General features: G+C 45.9%; 1 protein-coding gene across 1 annotated transcript in view; it reads left to right on the top strand.

The window, feature by feature from the left end:
- The window catches only part of LOC310797335 (calsyntenin-2-like), a gene marked incomplete at both ends in the record, with an annotated part of 214,194 nt that overhangs the window by 97,194 nt on the left and 101,096 nt on the right, over positions 1-15,904 (top strand). Inside the window, one exon of the mRNA XM_083659704.1 lies at positions 4,967-5,089. Within this exon, the coding sequence (XP_083515830.1) occupies positions 4,967-5,089 (123 nt within the window). The remainder of the gene's footprint in view (positions 1-4,966; positions 5,090-15,904) is intronic.

Raw genomic sequence — 15,904 nt, 5'->3', positions numbered from 1 at the left:
CTTTACAGTGCTACATTCCATAAAAGCCATTTTGGAGCTGTGTGTGTGTGTGTGTGTGTGTGGAGGGGGCGTACGGCTTTTACTGAACAGCTCCTGCACTATTTTAGACCCCATTCGTAGAATCGCAGCACTACTGCTGAACCACCCAGTCTGTTTGCCATAAATGTAAGACCCTGGGCTAGAAATTGAAGCTACCAGAGAATGCCTAGGAAATGAGTAAACTATTCACCTTATGTTCAGACGCGGGGGTGGACAAAATATGAAAGAACGTCATGAAGAAGAAAGTTGTTTTTGTAGCGGACAGCGCAGGGGGTAAAACAAAGAATGTAGACTACTACTTTGAGCTCGGTACACAGCAAGCAAGCGAGTATCCACAGTTAGCCAGGTCAGATAGCGTTATCGCCGACAATGACGAGCACTTTCTTGTCAAATATACCTGGACTCCAACAAAGAAAGCTTCAGATAGTTTTCTCTCCTCCGAGCGCTCGAGCCACTAACGTCAATAAGACCCGCAGATGTTAACGTAATTCCCTGGAATGTGAGACTTAACGAGCAAGTTACATGGCGTTGCATTCTTAACACGTTCACTGCCAACGACGTATTACTCCGTCAAAAAAAATCCAACGGTTGACTGCCAGTGACGTATTACTCCGTCAAAAAAAAGTTTTTTTTTTTTTTGACCGTGGGATGTGCATCTAACCCTTTTACATCTCTTATATAAGTATTGGACGTGTACAACGTGTACAACCCATTCCACCGACCCACTAAGTGGCGACAGTGCTTTCCTGACTAGAGGAAGGCAAGCAAAAAGCAGTGTGACGAAGCCATTCTCATGAAAATGGATTGGCGAAAACGCTTTCGTTTTCGCGCTGATTGCTGGCGATGCGGGATTGCAAATTTGCATAATCGATCACGGGTGGAACACACTTTGAAACACGCAGCATAAATATGTCCAGATTCGCAAAAGCTTCATCAAAGCTCTCAACCAAAACTCCAAGAAGCGAGCGAGTCCATCCAGACTTCCTCAAACAGCGGCCGCGCAGACAGGCAGCAGCAGCAGCAAAGCAGTGAGACTGGTGACAAGCTTGTGACACGGCCGCTGCAGCCAAGAAGAACGCCCACGGAGGGAGGAGTTGGAAGCAGAGGGGGGTTTCCTGCTGTTATGGAGGAAATTACTGTTCAAAACTATTGTTTAGATGTCTGACGTCTTACTGATGCCAAAAATGAATGGTTAAAGTGACTGTTCTATCGAATTTCACAAAAAGCCGTTTATCTCTGAATAATTTTTCTGACGCTGAAACCATGCTGTATTCAACTGCTAATGCTTACATAACTACTAACTCTACAAACTAACTCTTTTAGACAGAGAAAGCACACATTCTATTAGTTCTTTTGAGATATTGTGTGTTCACAAAATCTTAGCAGAAAAGAATCCTCGGGTCTTGAAAGATGAGCCAGAATTCTCAAAAAAACCCTCTGGCAGAAGCTAACTACAGTAAAAAAAAAACGTCTGGCAGTGAATGTGTTAAACATTGCCGTTTGCTTTTATTTGGTATGTTACATACAATTGGCTAAATTATTAGTTAATTCAGAGTTAGATGATATTGGAGCAGCCGACCGTTTTATTTTTATTCATTAGTCATCACACGACCACACAACCGGGTCAAATGGGCGTGGCTACATAAGGTGAATAGTAGCTGTGGGTTACTTAAGCAATATAGCATGAGAGCAAGTGTGTTGTGGCGAATATATCCCGCTGATAAGCTGTTATCCCACGAGGATATATTCCACAACACCACGCAGCTCAAGTGCTATATTGCTTTTATAAAACGGTTTCCAAGTATAATAATATAATAATAATAATACTATAAGTCCGACTGGCATGGTATTCTGATAGAGTCAGTTGAAACACTACTGTAAGGCGGGACCGCAAGAACGTGCGGGTGATTTGATTGGATCGTTCTGGAGACTGAAGTTGACATTGGCCAATCCTGGCGCTTGCTGAGAAGCTGAGAGCTTTCTGGAAATAACCCATGGCCATGGGTTATTGGAGTGGGTTATTGGAATTATACAATGGCTGTGAACCAATCAGATTGCTTGATTTGAGAGAGCCGTTTTATAATTACTATTAGACTTAAGGCCTATGTCCACCAGCTGCGTTATGGCTCCCATGTAATCTGTCAGACGCATGTGGGATCCGACAAAAAGAGAACAGGTGCACATTTTTCCCGTATCGCATGTATCGCCCATTTATTAACATGGGCGAGTCTGTTCAGGCAGTTTTAGTAGATCCGCACGGAGCCGTACCGCATCTGGTGTACATTAGGCTTTACTGAGGCATCTGGTGTACATTAGGCTTTACTGAGGAGTAAAACAAACAACAAAAACATGTCACAATGATGGATCAATATGTACTCACACTGGCAGATCCAAGAAGAAAAGTTGAATATCACTCATTTTCATACTTTACCTCAGGGCCTCCTAACGCGGTCTTAACAGGCAATTTCAGCTAATTTTCACTGGTAACTTTTTAAATTAAAATGGTACTTTGTGTTGAATAAATCAAAGCGGTAAATCCCAGGAAAGCTGTAAGTTCAAGCTTAGAGCTGGGCCTATAATCAATACACTCTGAGCACAATTTCCCTGAGCTTCTTAGGCCATAAGAGTCAGTGCTTTAATCCATTGATTTCCCAGTGTTACATCTGAAGAAGAAGAGCCAGGTGTGAAGATACCCTAAAGAGCAGTGTCACGCTGTGTGCTGCTGCTGCAGTGCTCTCTGTCTCCTGCAGGAGGAGCGTGAGATGACACTCATGAGCGAGACAAACAATGCTAGACAAAGGCAAGTGTTTGTTCATGAAATACAATACACGGCCACAATGATGAATGAACCAACCGAAACCACTGAACATGTGTTGTAAAGTTTGTTCAAAAATACACTTAAGCAATCAGTTTTTCACTTCCTGAAAAGTTGAAGACCCCCCCCCCCCAGTTTACCAACTTAAATTTGTCCATTCCGAGGTTTTACTTTATACTTTGTAATCCCTACAGCCTCACTCACCACCACCCATCTCCCACATCACTTTGACCCCGTTCTGTCTGCTCAATATGGTGCCGAAGAGGGAAGAAAATAGGACAAAACGAGTGATATTTGTCCACAGAAAAGGAAAAGCTGTGAGAAGGTTTTAGCAACAGGGCCGGGGCATTTTAAATCGCTGCCTGCCAGCTGGACGTGTCATCTGCTCATCGGAATGAGACAAAGTGTTCCTCCTCAGTGGAAGGAAAGGTCAGGTTAACATCCCAACTCCCCACAGGGAGCGACAGTGTCATGCCAGAGATGTGTGTGTGTGTGTGTGTGTGTGTGTGTGTGTGTGTGTGTGTGTGTGTGTAGACACCATGCACACATACGGTTGCTCGTACAACCGTCTCCATCTATGTGTGTGTGTGTGTGTGTGTGTGACTTCCTGCTGTGAGCAAGTGGGAGGAAGTTTAATTTACACTGTCAGTAATTATGTGTGATAGTGATCAGTGTTAATCTCCAACTGATCTCAATCAAGTTTGGGCCATGTGGTTGAATTCTCACTTCTGTCGTCTAGCATTGGGAGCGAGAGAGAGAGAGAGAGGGGCAGAGTGAGTGTTGATCGCAGACTCAATATACAGTACAGACCTGCCAAGTAATGAATGTCTTGAATGTGCCACTGATGGTTTTACAATGCTGCTACATTGATCGATAAACGCCACCGTGATTGGTTTGTGGGCTCCCGTTTTGAAGCCTCGAGTTTGACTTTTTGACCGTCGCCATCTTGGTTATTTGGAGCCAGAAGCAGCTAGTGCGAGGCCAAGGGGGTTTCCAACATTGCCGCAGTGCCGCCCTGCTATTGGTCCGTGATCGGCGAGCTGCGCGATCACTGGCCGGGCGACCTGTCAATCATGCCGCAAAGCATAGCCTGCTTTATCGTCTATTTTACTTTAAATTAAACCATAATTCACAAAATGAACATCATGCTGTATATTGAAGAAGACTTGAAACTAGCGATTGAGACCATCAACTCATTAGGAAAGTGTTTACTGAGGTCATCAACCAAGTGAGAAGTAGTGCCATTTTTCCATTGACTTCTATACAATCAGTCTTCTTTTTTGCAGCCAGTGGAGCCGCCTCCTGCTGGCCATGAGAAGGAATGCAGCTAGGTTTAAGGCACTTCCACATTGGCCTCACTTTTCAGCTGCGGAGTTTGCCCCTTGGGGTTGATACAGTAGATACTACAGTACAAGGTTTTTTGAAGATTTCCTGAACTAATTAAACCCTATAGTTCCATACTAAACTTGAATCAAACTTGAATCTCTTCTCTTCTCGTCTCTTCTCTTCTCTTCTCGTCTCTTCTCTTCTCTTCTGAGGGACTGTGTTATGTTATTTATGGCATTCTGTAGTGCTTTGTCAGAGCCGTACCATACAGACGTACAGAGCCCTTTCTCAAAGCGAGACGTCATAAATGTGTGAGGTTATACAACCCTGCGGCTATAACTCTCACTGCATCTCCTATCCTTCAGTCTTCAATCTGGCTGCTGTCTCTGCCTGAGAAATCTAAATCACAGCACTGGCATGAAAACATGAAATAACTCTCTCCCTTCTGCTTCTCTTTTCCCATTCGCTCTGCTCGTCTGTTGGAGTGACTCAGCACATTTAGGTACACTAAGGTACAATAGAACTAGAGCTGGCAAAGTGAGTGCAGGCAGGTACAATCATGTACAATAGAAAAGCAAATGTACAATAACCTCAACAAGGTGCAGTACATGGGAAAAGTACAGTTATATAACGAAACTTCTCTCTTTCTCTTGTTCTGTGCTTTCTCCCTTCGATCCAACCCTTCCTCCTCCTCCTCCTCCTCCTCCTCGTCCTCCTCGTCCTCCTCCTCCTCCTCCTCCTCCTCCTCCTCCTCCTCCTCCTCCTCCTCCTCCTCCTCCTCCATAGTGAACAAGCACAAGCCGTGGATAGAGACATCGTACCATGGCGTGATCACAGAGAACATGGACACGGTGCTTCTGGACCCTCCTCTGGTAGCTCTAGACAAGGATGCCCCAGTCCCCTATGCTGGTAGGAAACACGAATGCGGACGCGCACACACACGCCACACACACACACACACACACACACACACACACACACACACACACACACACACACACACACACACACACACACACACACACACACACACACACACACACACACACACACACACACACACCCATGGGGCAGGTGGCATTCACACATGCATGCACTATAAACCCACACCTGCAAACACAGAGACCTACACACAGAGACACACTCATGTGCGTACACACACACACACACACACACACACACACACACACACACACACACACACACACACACACACACACACACACTCACATTAACACACACAAACCACCAGACCCTCACACTTACAGTACAGTAAACACACACTCAAATTCATTCTCACTTCCCCCCTACACACACACACACACACACACACACACGCACACACACACACACACACACACACGCGCACACACACACACACACACACACACACACACACACACACACACACACACACACACTCACACAGTCACACACACACACACACACACACACACTCACACTCACACTCACACTCACACACTCACACACACACACACACACACACACACACACGCACACTCTCTCTCTCTCACACACACACACACACACACACACACACACACTCACACACACACACACACACACACACTCACAGGCGCAGACGAGGATGCTTGTGCACCCTGTGCAGGTGCTGTAGCAACTCCTGCACACACCACAGGAGCAAACAGATGATCCAACACTCCTCTGTACTCAGTGTTTGTCATGGAGACCCGGGTTCCATTCATCACCCTTAGCAGTGGCAAACAATTCATTTTCTTTGTGTTTGTTTTTAAAAGAGGCCTTTCTTCTCATATGTAGAATTGCTCAGCACAGTTAAACAATAAATGCCTGCAGGCATCTGTCATTTTAATCTTTCCTTTCTTCAAATAGTCGTTCCAAGGGCAGTGTGGGGATTGGAAGAAAAAAAATATTTTTAAAGCTTTTCCTCTTTGTCTCAGATTGTCTGCTATTGGATACATTGTTTCACTGCTGGAAATCTGCAGTCTCTGTGCACACTTCCCACCAACCACTATTCTTCTGGCTGGGGTGCTGTGTGTGTGTGTGTGTGTGTGTGTGTGTGTGTGTGTGTGTGTGTGTGTGTGTGTGTGTGTGTGTGTGTGTGTGTGTGTGTGTGTGTGTGTGTGTGTGTGTGTGTGTGTGTGTGTGTGTGTGTGGTGGAGCAGTGTTCTTATTCACAATGTGTTGCAGCAACACATTCAGGCCGTGTAGCGCCGAAGGATTAATATTTAAACAGGATTCTGCATCCAACTTTTAAGTAGGGTTGTCACGATACTAGAATTTCTATCTTTGATAGGATATACCCGGGAAAATATCGATAAGGCATGAAAATAAACGAAGACAGATAGACGGACAGATGCACGTGTCTCCATAATCTAGGCCTGATAAAACTTATTAAAAACTTCTAATTTACACAGCAGATTATCCCTGCTCAAAGTCATCAGCCTATCGGAAAAATTGTAGTTTGTTTGAAGCAACAGATACCCGTCAAGAATGATAGGGGAAAATCAGTAGTATGTTTGATTTTTCATTCAGAGAAAGCACTGCTGGTATTGATAGTGTTGCACATAAGTATTGTATCCATTTCAAATTTTTAGTATCGGTACTTAGTGATACTATCAATACATTTGCCAAGCTTACTTTTGAGTTTAGACCTTCTTTTAAATATTATAGATTTTATTTTTTACTTCAAACCTAGATTCACTTTTGCTCCAAAATTCCAATTTCATGGGTGCATGGGTTAGGAACAGTACGAGGCATTTTTGATGCTCCAGTTTTATTTTAAATCTATGTCGATTTATCTGTAATCTAGTTTCCATCACCACCCAACAGTCGCTCAGGCTCGGACAATTTATGCTAACTGGTTGGGTCGGGCTCCGGCTTCAACTTACTCTTGGGTTGGGTCGAGTCGGGTTTGAATTTCCAGGTCCGTTGAGAACCGTAGTTTGGAGTACATCCAGGATAGATGTAGGGGTTAAGATGTCCCCCTGGGGAGTTCCTCTGGAGCCTGGACATTGGTGGTGATGGGGTGGTGGAGGGTCAAAGGTTAGCACAGTGACTGGAATGACAGCAGCATACGGCATAGACCTGAGAGAGGGACAACAATAGCATAGTAGGTGACACGTATACGTTAACATAAAACTCTGTCACGTCTTAGATGATTGGCTCTTTGCAAAAGAAAATGAAGTGGCAGCTAAGTCTGATTGGTTCTCTGGAAAAAGAGTAAACAACTCTAAGGTAAACAGAAAAGCATGAATGAATAAATGAATAATAAGTAGTCTACCTGATTGAAATTGCGCAATACTCCACTATGATATTGTTATAAACCCCCCGATGATTGTTTCAGCGCCTGTAAGTGATTATATATTGTCGAACCCGAGCCAAAAGCACAAAGCCGTCACACAGGTAGAGCCAGGTTGACAGTGACAGGAGAGAGGGAGAGAGAGAGAGGTATAATTAGACAAAGTATCTCTGAGCCTCAAAGGCAAAGGAAGAGGCTTTTTGGCAGCTAACGCTTAACAGCTCATTACAGCAAAATGGCTCCTATTAATCCCATCGCTGACAGCCATGAAAAATTGATACTCAGCTATTTCTCCTCCCTCTGTTTTCCGTGTTTGTGTGTGTTTTTGTTCCATTGCCACGGCCATATTTTGTATTTTTCCGTTTTTCAGTGTTGCACGTGAGCTGCTCTGTAAAGAATGGCTGTAGACTGCTGACCTTGACGAGTGTGAAACAGCCTGAATCCATAATGAAAAGGCTGTTTTTCTGCTTTTCCTCACAGGTCCTTAACACATGTCACATGACATGTCTTATGTCACATGACATGTGTGGCTTATATACTGTAGACAGGGTCCAAAATTAACTTTTGATCCACCGGCCAAATGGCTCGTGAATGTTCAAACTTCACCTGCAACTCAATAGAGTGCCATTGTTTTGTTGGGCTGGGGAGTGAAGCAAATCTACCAGCCACTTGCATGTTTTACCAGCATTTTGCTGGTGCTACTGTACCTACAGACCATGACTAATCTAATAAAAAAAAATACTATCCAAAAATAACATCACATGAAACACAAATAAAATGCTTTATGAAACAGTATAGAAAAGGGACCAAAGGTCGTCTCTCTTAAAGGTGCACAGATATTAGATTCAGCCTTCTGAAGGCATCACAAAAGTCAACTAGAAGGTACAATTGCGAGATGTTTTATCTTCTCCAATTACGCAGTCCATATTTTACAATAAAAACAGCGCTACTCGGCAACCGCCGCTGTGAGGCTGTGGAGATTTAACTGCACCACAGCTGAACAGGCAGAGACGTGTGAAGTGATTTTTGATTGTTTCTTCTCCTTAACACTTGGCTTGTTGACTGGAGAAGGTCGAGGCCGGTAAAATATTGCCGGTCGGGCCAAAGCAAAGTTGTGCAACGCTGTTTGCCCGGCGATATTTCTCTCCTGGATGTTGCTCCTGCCCTGCTGTCTCTACTGGAGGAAACCATGCAATCGCTACCAAGGAGACTCGGGCAAACAATGGCCGTGGAAAGAGCAGCTCGCTCCTAATCTGTCTTCCTCTGTAATTGTCTCCCGCCTCAATGCGCCCTCTTTCACAAGCAATCACACTTACCCACCTTCCTTTCCCCTTTCTGTTGCCTCTTTGCATTCGTCTCGTTTGCAATCTATTACAATCTTTGTCCCAACTATTCTTTCCAATCTTTCTCTATCACTCTCTGTGGCTCTGCCTCTCTCTCTCTCTCTCTCTCTCTCTCCACCCAGTGCCTCATTCCCCCTTTCTCCATCCAACCCCCCCCCCCCTTCTCTCTCCCCCCCCCTCTCTCTCTCTCTCCCCCCCCCCCCCTCTCTCTCTCTCTCTCTCTCTCTCTCCCCCTGCCTTGCTGCTGGCCGGCCTATGCAGGCAGTGACTTATGCATTACAGACACACTCATCAATCGTGGTTTTGTTTTACTGCAGAAAGGAGTGGGCTGTCTGTCCTTCTGGCTCCACATTAATTGCAGTGTGGGAACACAGAGCAGGATTGTTAAGCACTTTGCCTATTCTCTCCCCTCCGCACTCCTCTTCTCGCCTCATCCTTTATTCCCCCTCTCCTCTCCTCCCCAGCCTTCCATCACTGCTCCTCCCCTCCCCAGCCTTCCATCACTGCTCCTCCCCTCTCCTCCTTTCCTCTCCTCTCCCCTCCTCTCCTCTCCTCTCCTCTCCTTCCACCCATCTCCTCCTCCTCTCCTCTCCTCTCCTCTCCTCTCCTCTCCTCTCCTCTCCTCTCCTCTCCTCTCCTCTCCTCTCCTCTCCTTCCACCCATCTCCTCCTCCTCTCCTCTCCTCTCCTCTCCTTCCACCCATCTCCTCCTCTCCTCTCCTCTCCTCTCCTTCCACCCATCTCCTCCTCCTCTCCTCTCCTCTCCTCTCCTTCCACCTATCTCCTCCTCCTCTCCTCTCCTCTCCTCTCCTCTCCTCTCCTCTCCTCTCCTCTCCTCTCCTCTCCTTCCACCCATCTCCTCCTCCTCTCCTCTCCTCTCCTCCACTCTCTTCTCCTCTCCTCTCCTCTCCTCTCCTCTCCTTCCACCCTCCTCCTCTCCTCCCCTCTCCTCCCCCTCCTCCTCTCCTCTCCTCCCCCTCCTCCTCTCCTCTCCTCTCCTCTCCTCGCCTCACACTCATCTCCTCCATCTCCTCCTCCTCTTTATCTACTTTTCTTTGCTTCACTCTTCCCCTCTCGCCTCTCCCTGCCCCCTGCTGCGGCGCCACATTTCACTTTGATGTAAACTACCCACAGTGGGCCTAACTCGGACATAATATGCTGAGACAGGCCGTCTCCGAGATGAATTGTTATTGCTGCATGCCGTGATGGCATCCTCTATCCTCTGCCCCCAACGCCTCCCCGGGAGCCAAGGAGGGTCGCGCGGTATGTGCTGATCGAGCGTTATCAATCAAATTAGCATGAGGAATGGTAGCCAGTGGACTCTGGGGTGCCGCGCGGCGAGCAGGCAGGTTCATTTGCTTATTCTTGATCACAAGGCCACAGTTAGCGGGCACGGATTCCCCCCATCCATCTTGGTAGCAGAGTGATGCACTGTGCTACATTGTTCCCCCTGCAGAACTCAGTGTGCTCCTATCATGCACTGCATTAAGGAACATACAGTAGACAGGAAGTGGACAGAAAGGGCGAGATACTCGAGGTCGCCAAGAGAGAAAGAGAATGAACGAGACAGTCAGTTAGAGAGGACCATCAAGAGCATCTGCTGTGAAGGAACAACGGTTATTATTACTCTCATTGGGTTGGTTTAGTGTGTGTGTGTGTGTGTGTGTGTGTGTGTGTGTGTGTGTAGGGGTTAGCGTTACTGTAACTGTAATATCCTGTCATTTCAGCGTACTCACAGTCACCAGCATCTAGTGGTGGGAATCACCAGAGGCCCCACGAGACAATATTATTGCGATTTTAGAAATATTTGTTTTATCTTAAGATAAATTCATTTTCCACTCTGTTCATCTCACTTCAATCCTTTTTATTGCAGCAAAATGCGATCGTCAAGCAAGACTGTCAGAAAAACAGAACACATAAATGTTGCATGATGCACCTGACAATTTATATAATTAAATATCACAATACTTGGCTTCATGTATCGATATAATATTGCCACACAATATATTGCGATACTATGCTGTACTGGGCATCTCGCGCACTACGCGCGCTTGATTCCTAGGCTCGGTGTGTGTGCGCCCCTTAAGTTTACATCAGTGCCTATGACATCATCAGTGATGTCATAAGATGATTTTGCTCTCATGGCATCACTGCTGACATCATCAGTCTTATAACATCACCGATGACATCATCAGTGGTGTCACAATGCCTCCTATGACATCATCAGTGGGACAAAAATGGAAACAAACGGAGAACATTACCCACTTGCTCCCTTTTATAATAGAAGATTTACCCCCACCCCTACCATCATCATCATCATCATCAACAACAATGATACCCTAACAGTTACAGCCGTTGGTGCACTGACTGTACGTGTGTGTGTGTGTGTGTGTGTGTGTGTGTGTGTGTGTGTGTGTGTGTGTGTGTGTGTGTGTGTGTGTGTGTGTGTCCTGGACTATTTAAAAACAGCAGTATGACATGTTGCATTCTCAAAAAGAGCCAAACTGGGAGAGACAAAAAAGTGGAATGGAAATATGAATACAAAGTGGAATGGAAATAGGAAAACATCAATGAGTTGCAGATCATAACTAGAGTTGTGGCTGTGAGGCTGCTGCTCATCATCCTTCTCACATAAGCACAGTCAGCTCGCCTCAGTCTAGCTGCTGCAATAAGAGTGAACCTGCACTGAGGTGCCAAATGCAGGTGGCATTTAAAGTGTAGAGTCCAATACTTTATTACTGTACCTCCTCCTGCCAAGGAGGTGAGGGTTTTTGCTGCAGTTTGTCTATGTGTCTTTCAGCAGGACTACGGAACCACTGCTGGCCTGATTCTCATGAAACTTGGTGGAAGGGTGCAGCACGGGCCAAGGAAGAACCCGGTCCATTTTGGAGCGGATCCGACTCACAAACAAGCCTCACAAACAAGCAATTGGTCTTGGCGGAGGTCTGCGCTCGCTCTCCGAGTGGCCCGTCTACCGTTTGCAACGTGTGGCAGAGCTGAGCATGCGTTGAAATCAGTTAGCAGTCAGCGGTCGAGGCTGTGACGCACTTCAAAGACGGCGAGGCGAAAGAGGAAGCAAAGGAGAGAGATTGACAAAGAAGAGAGAGAGAGAGATGGGACGAGTGGAAGTGGGATGAAAGATGGGATGAGAGAAACAGGGGTAGACATCAGGAACGGAGGATATTATGCTTTGTCTGCATCTGCATGTTGGAGAGGGAGAGACTGAGACGAGAGAACGGGAGAAAAGAGATGAGTTTGCGATGGATCATCAAAGGGTGAGAGAGCAAGGATTGAAGAGAGTTTTGATCAAACCAGGCAGGGGGTCTATCTGCCCTGAGGAGAACATATCACTCTGTCTCTCTCTATAGATCTATAGATTCAAACATAACTCTCTCTCTCTCTCTCTCTCTCTCTCTCTCTAGCTTTCTCTCTAGCTCTCCCTCTCTCTCTCTGTCTCTAGCTCTCTCTTCCCCTCGCTCTGCCCTCCTCTGCCTTTGTGTGTAGCTGTCAAGTCTCTGCAGTGGCTGATTGTGTCGCACGGCTGCAGAACATCAAAGAGGCGGTCCTGCTTTTCAGAGGGGAGAGACGTCGTCCCAAATTGGATGTCTCTCTACTCTCTTTGTCAGCCCTAAAGAATGACAAACCAATATCAACAGAGCCACTCAGAGACTGTGATATAACATGTCCAAAATGTAATCACAATGTCCCCCTCGACTAAATGGATTAAAAATGCAATAAAATCCGTCAATGTAATCGATCCCTGTATAAAGCAATAACCTGTAAATGATGCCCCTCATCGGAATGGGCCAAAATGTATCAATGAGCTGTCACGACTGTGTATTGATATTTCCCTCCCTAAGGACATGGGGGTTCACAGCACGGCTATACGTCAATCTGATGTTTTGCTCTCAGCAGGAGAGAAGCATTAGCCTTCTTTCCGCTCTCTCCATCCCCTTCCTGTTTCCCCACCTCTCTCATCCCTTCTTTATCGCAGTAGTACAGTAGTTGTTCATTTGGAACTACTCGACACACAGTCAGGTTCTTCCAGCATCTCGGGAGCACACCTGATACGATACCAACTGTACCATCCTCTTATTATACAGCACAGAGATGTGTTTGTCACATATTGATTCTGCTCTCACTTAACCTTGTGCCTGACCCACGTGTTTTCCCCCCCACATCCGCTGGCCTGTCAATCACTCTTCCTCCCAAGGCCTGTTATGTGCTGTCCATGTAGGAGCTCTGATTGGCTTGCAAATGTTTCTTCCCCCCCCCCCCCCCCCATTTTCTCCCCAATTGTACTTGGCCAATTTACCCCTGCTGCCCCGGTCGTTGCTCCACCCTCTCAGCCGATCTGGGGAGAGCCGTAGACTAGCACCATGCTTCCTCCGACACATGCGCAGTTGCCAGCCGCTTCTTTTCACCCGACAGCGGGGAGCCTCATCGGCAGGACGTAGCATGTCGGAGGATCACGCTATTCCCTCCAGTTCCCTTCCGCCCCGAACAGGCGCCCCCGACCGACCAGAGGAGGCGCTAGTGCAGCGACCAGGACGCAAATGTTTTATGTTTATTATCAAGTAGTGGTAGAAACACTAAGTAAAATTGTGAAATTCCCTAAAACGACTTGACATTATTGTAAGTCGCTTTGGATAAAAGCGTCTGCCAAATGACGAAATGTAATGTAATGTAATGTAATGTAACATTACAGTAAGCTTTTTTTTTGTCAAATTATTTGTACTTTATATAGCGAAGTCTCAAAGTTTGGGGTTTCCACAGAAAATAGTGTAGCTAAATCTAACTAAACAAACACGAAATGAAATAAACAGAAACTGAAGCAATTTATATAAAACAAACATGGCAGGAGAGGGCGAAGAGAGAAAGAAAGAAAGCTAGAGAAACACAGTAGACAAGAGCAGAATTTAGCAAGGCAAAATAATCTAACTATTCTACAGCCTAACCAACAATCTAGCTCCGTGGTTCACCAACTTTTCACGCCAAGGACCTAAATTGACACAAGGATTGAATTCAAGTGAAAATAAACTATTCCTTTTGGGGGGAGCCCTTGGAACCCACTCGAGGTTGCACATGTCTGAAAGAAAGCATAAATCACTTCTTCTTGTGGTTGTTTTTCCAGCAATTGTTCCTGCTGGATTCTGACCTGCAGGTTTGATGAACCAGGTTCTGTTCTTTTTAAAGAGATTAGTCTTCCTCTACTTAAAGGGGGATTTACCCCCCCCAGACATGTGACAAAATGGCATGCTGCTTATTTGAAAAAAACTATGGTAAAAAACAAGAAATGATCGTCTCCTCTTGTCTCACTATACTCTTTGGCTGTGCTCAGGTCAGGATTTTTTTTGTGGAATGTGGAAATAATGACCAGAATTCTTCACACACCACACCCAAAGTCCTCCAAAGTCATATATATTGGTTATAAGCTGAAAAAAAGTGTTTGGGGGGTAAGTTACACTTTAAGAGTGTTCAGTGAAGAGGAACAGCAGATGTGAGAAAGATGGCTGGGGGGGGCACAGTTCAAACCCACTGCATTGGCAGCTTGTGGTGTGACACCATGGACACAAAACCCTGCTTTGTTCTGAGTCATTTTGAAGTGAGGACTCTCCAGTGGATCAGCCTTCAACCCATATCTTCACATTTCCATTCACTTCTCAAAATTATGAGAGGCCATTTTTACGCTGTAAACAACTTTCTCTGCAGGCTTATTAAAGGAGAATTTCAGTTTTTTTGAACCTGGACCCATCTCCTGGCAATAATTATGATTTGGCCACTCACCCAGCGATGTCCGCGGCGTTTCTGGCCGTCCTAGCGTTGTTTTGAGATCAATAGCGTCCAAGTCAGTTGTAAAATGGAGCTGATTTAGGGCCAAGTGTGAGCCTGTCTTTCCTGCATCTAAATAGCTATTTTTATTCCCGTTTTCGCCACATATCGTCATAATCTGATCCCTCAAGAACCACCAGAGTGATATTTCGCCAAAGGCTGTTTCCTGGAGTCTCCCAGGTATCAAATTGCCTCAAACGTGATCTCGGTCACCAAGTCTCGTCAAGTCCCGCGATACTTTCCTGCCGACTGGCCAACTACAGGTAGGACGCTTTGCGGTGGTGGTTTTAGCGTAACCTATGTGGGGTTTGGCATAACCTTCGTTATTTCGAATCCCACATAGGTTACGCCAAACCCCACATAGGTTACGCTAAAACCACCACCGCAAAGCGTGTACCTGTAGTTGGCCAGCCGGCAGGAAAGTATCGCGGGACTTGACGAGACTTGGTGACCGAGATCACGTTTGAGGTAATTTGATCCCTGTGAGAGTCCAGGAAATGGCCTGGGGCGAAATATCACTCTGGTGGATGTTGAGGGTGAGGGATCACATTATGACGATATGTGGCGAAAACGGGAATAAAAATAGCTATTTAGATGCAGGAAAGACAGGCTCACACTTGGCCCCAAATCAGCTCCATTTTACAACTGACTTGGACGCTATTGATCTCAAAACAACGCTAGGACGGCCAGAAACGCCGCAGACATCGCTGGGTGAGTGGCCAAATCATAATTATTGCCAGGAGATGGGTCCAGGTTAAAAAAAAAACGAAATTCTCCTTTAAGGAATCGTGCATCCTGCATGGCTGATGTCAGGAGCACAGGTTAAGTATTGATATTCATAGTTTTAGGGTTATAAGCAACAAGTCATGGAAAGACTTCAGGAGTAGGGTTAGATCATATGGGCCAGGTGATTCTGCTCACATCTCTTTAACGCCTCACTAAGACGAGCACCTCGGAGACACTCCCTGAGACTGAGTCAGCCGATAGGTTAACTGTGCCTTAGCTAAGCCACATGTAATGTGCAAGTTGACTGAATATAATTCCAGTGTGCACTGTGCAATAACTGCAATAGAGAGCCGCAGTAACGAGTCCGGAAATCATCGATGCTAACAGCCCTGGTTCTTCACAGTTTTCGCCTATGGGAGTTTTGAATGGGTTTTTGGCGCGATGCTTCTAATAATCTCTCTGGGCAACGCTGGCTTAATCAAACGCGAACCAGTGTTTAGTAATATCATCTTCACACACGAGG

Source organism: Poromitra crassiceps (genome assembly GCF_964638095.1).
Source record: "Poromitra crassiceps genome assembly, chromosome: 23".
NCBI lineage: Eukaryota > Metazoa > Chordata > Actinopteri > Beryciformes > Melamphaidae > Poromitra > Poromitra crassiceps.
Note: the sequence above shows the minus strand (reverse complement) of the source record. Positions and strands in the feature narration are given on the sequence as shown.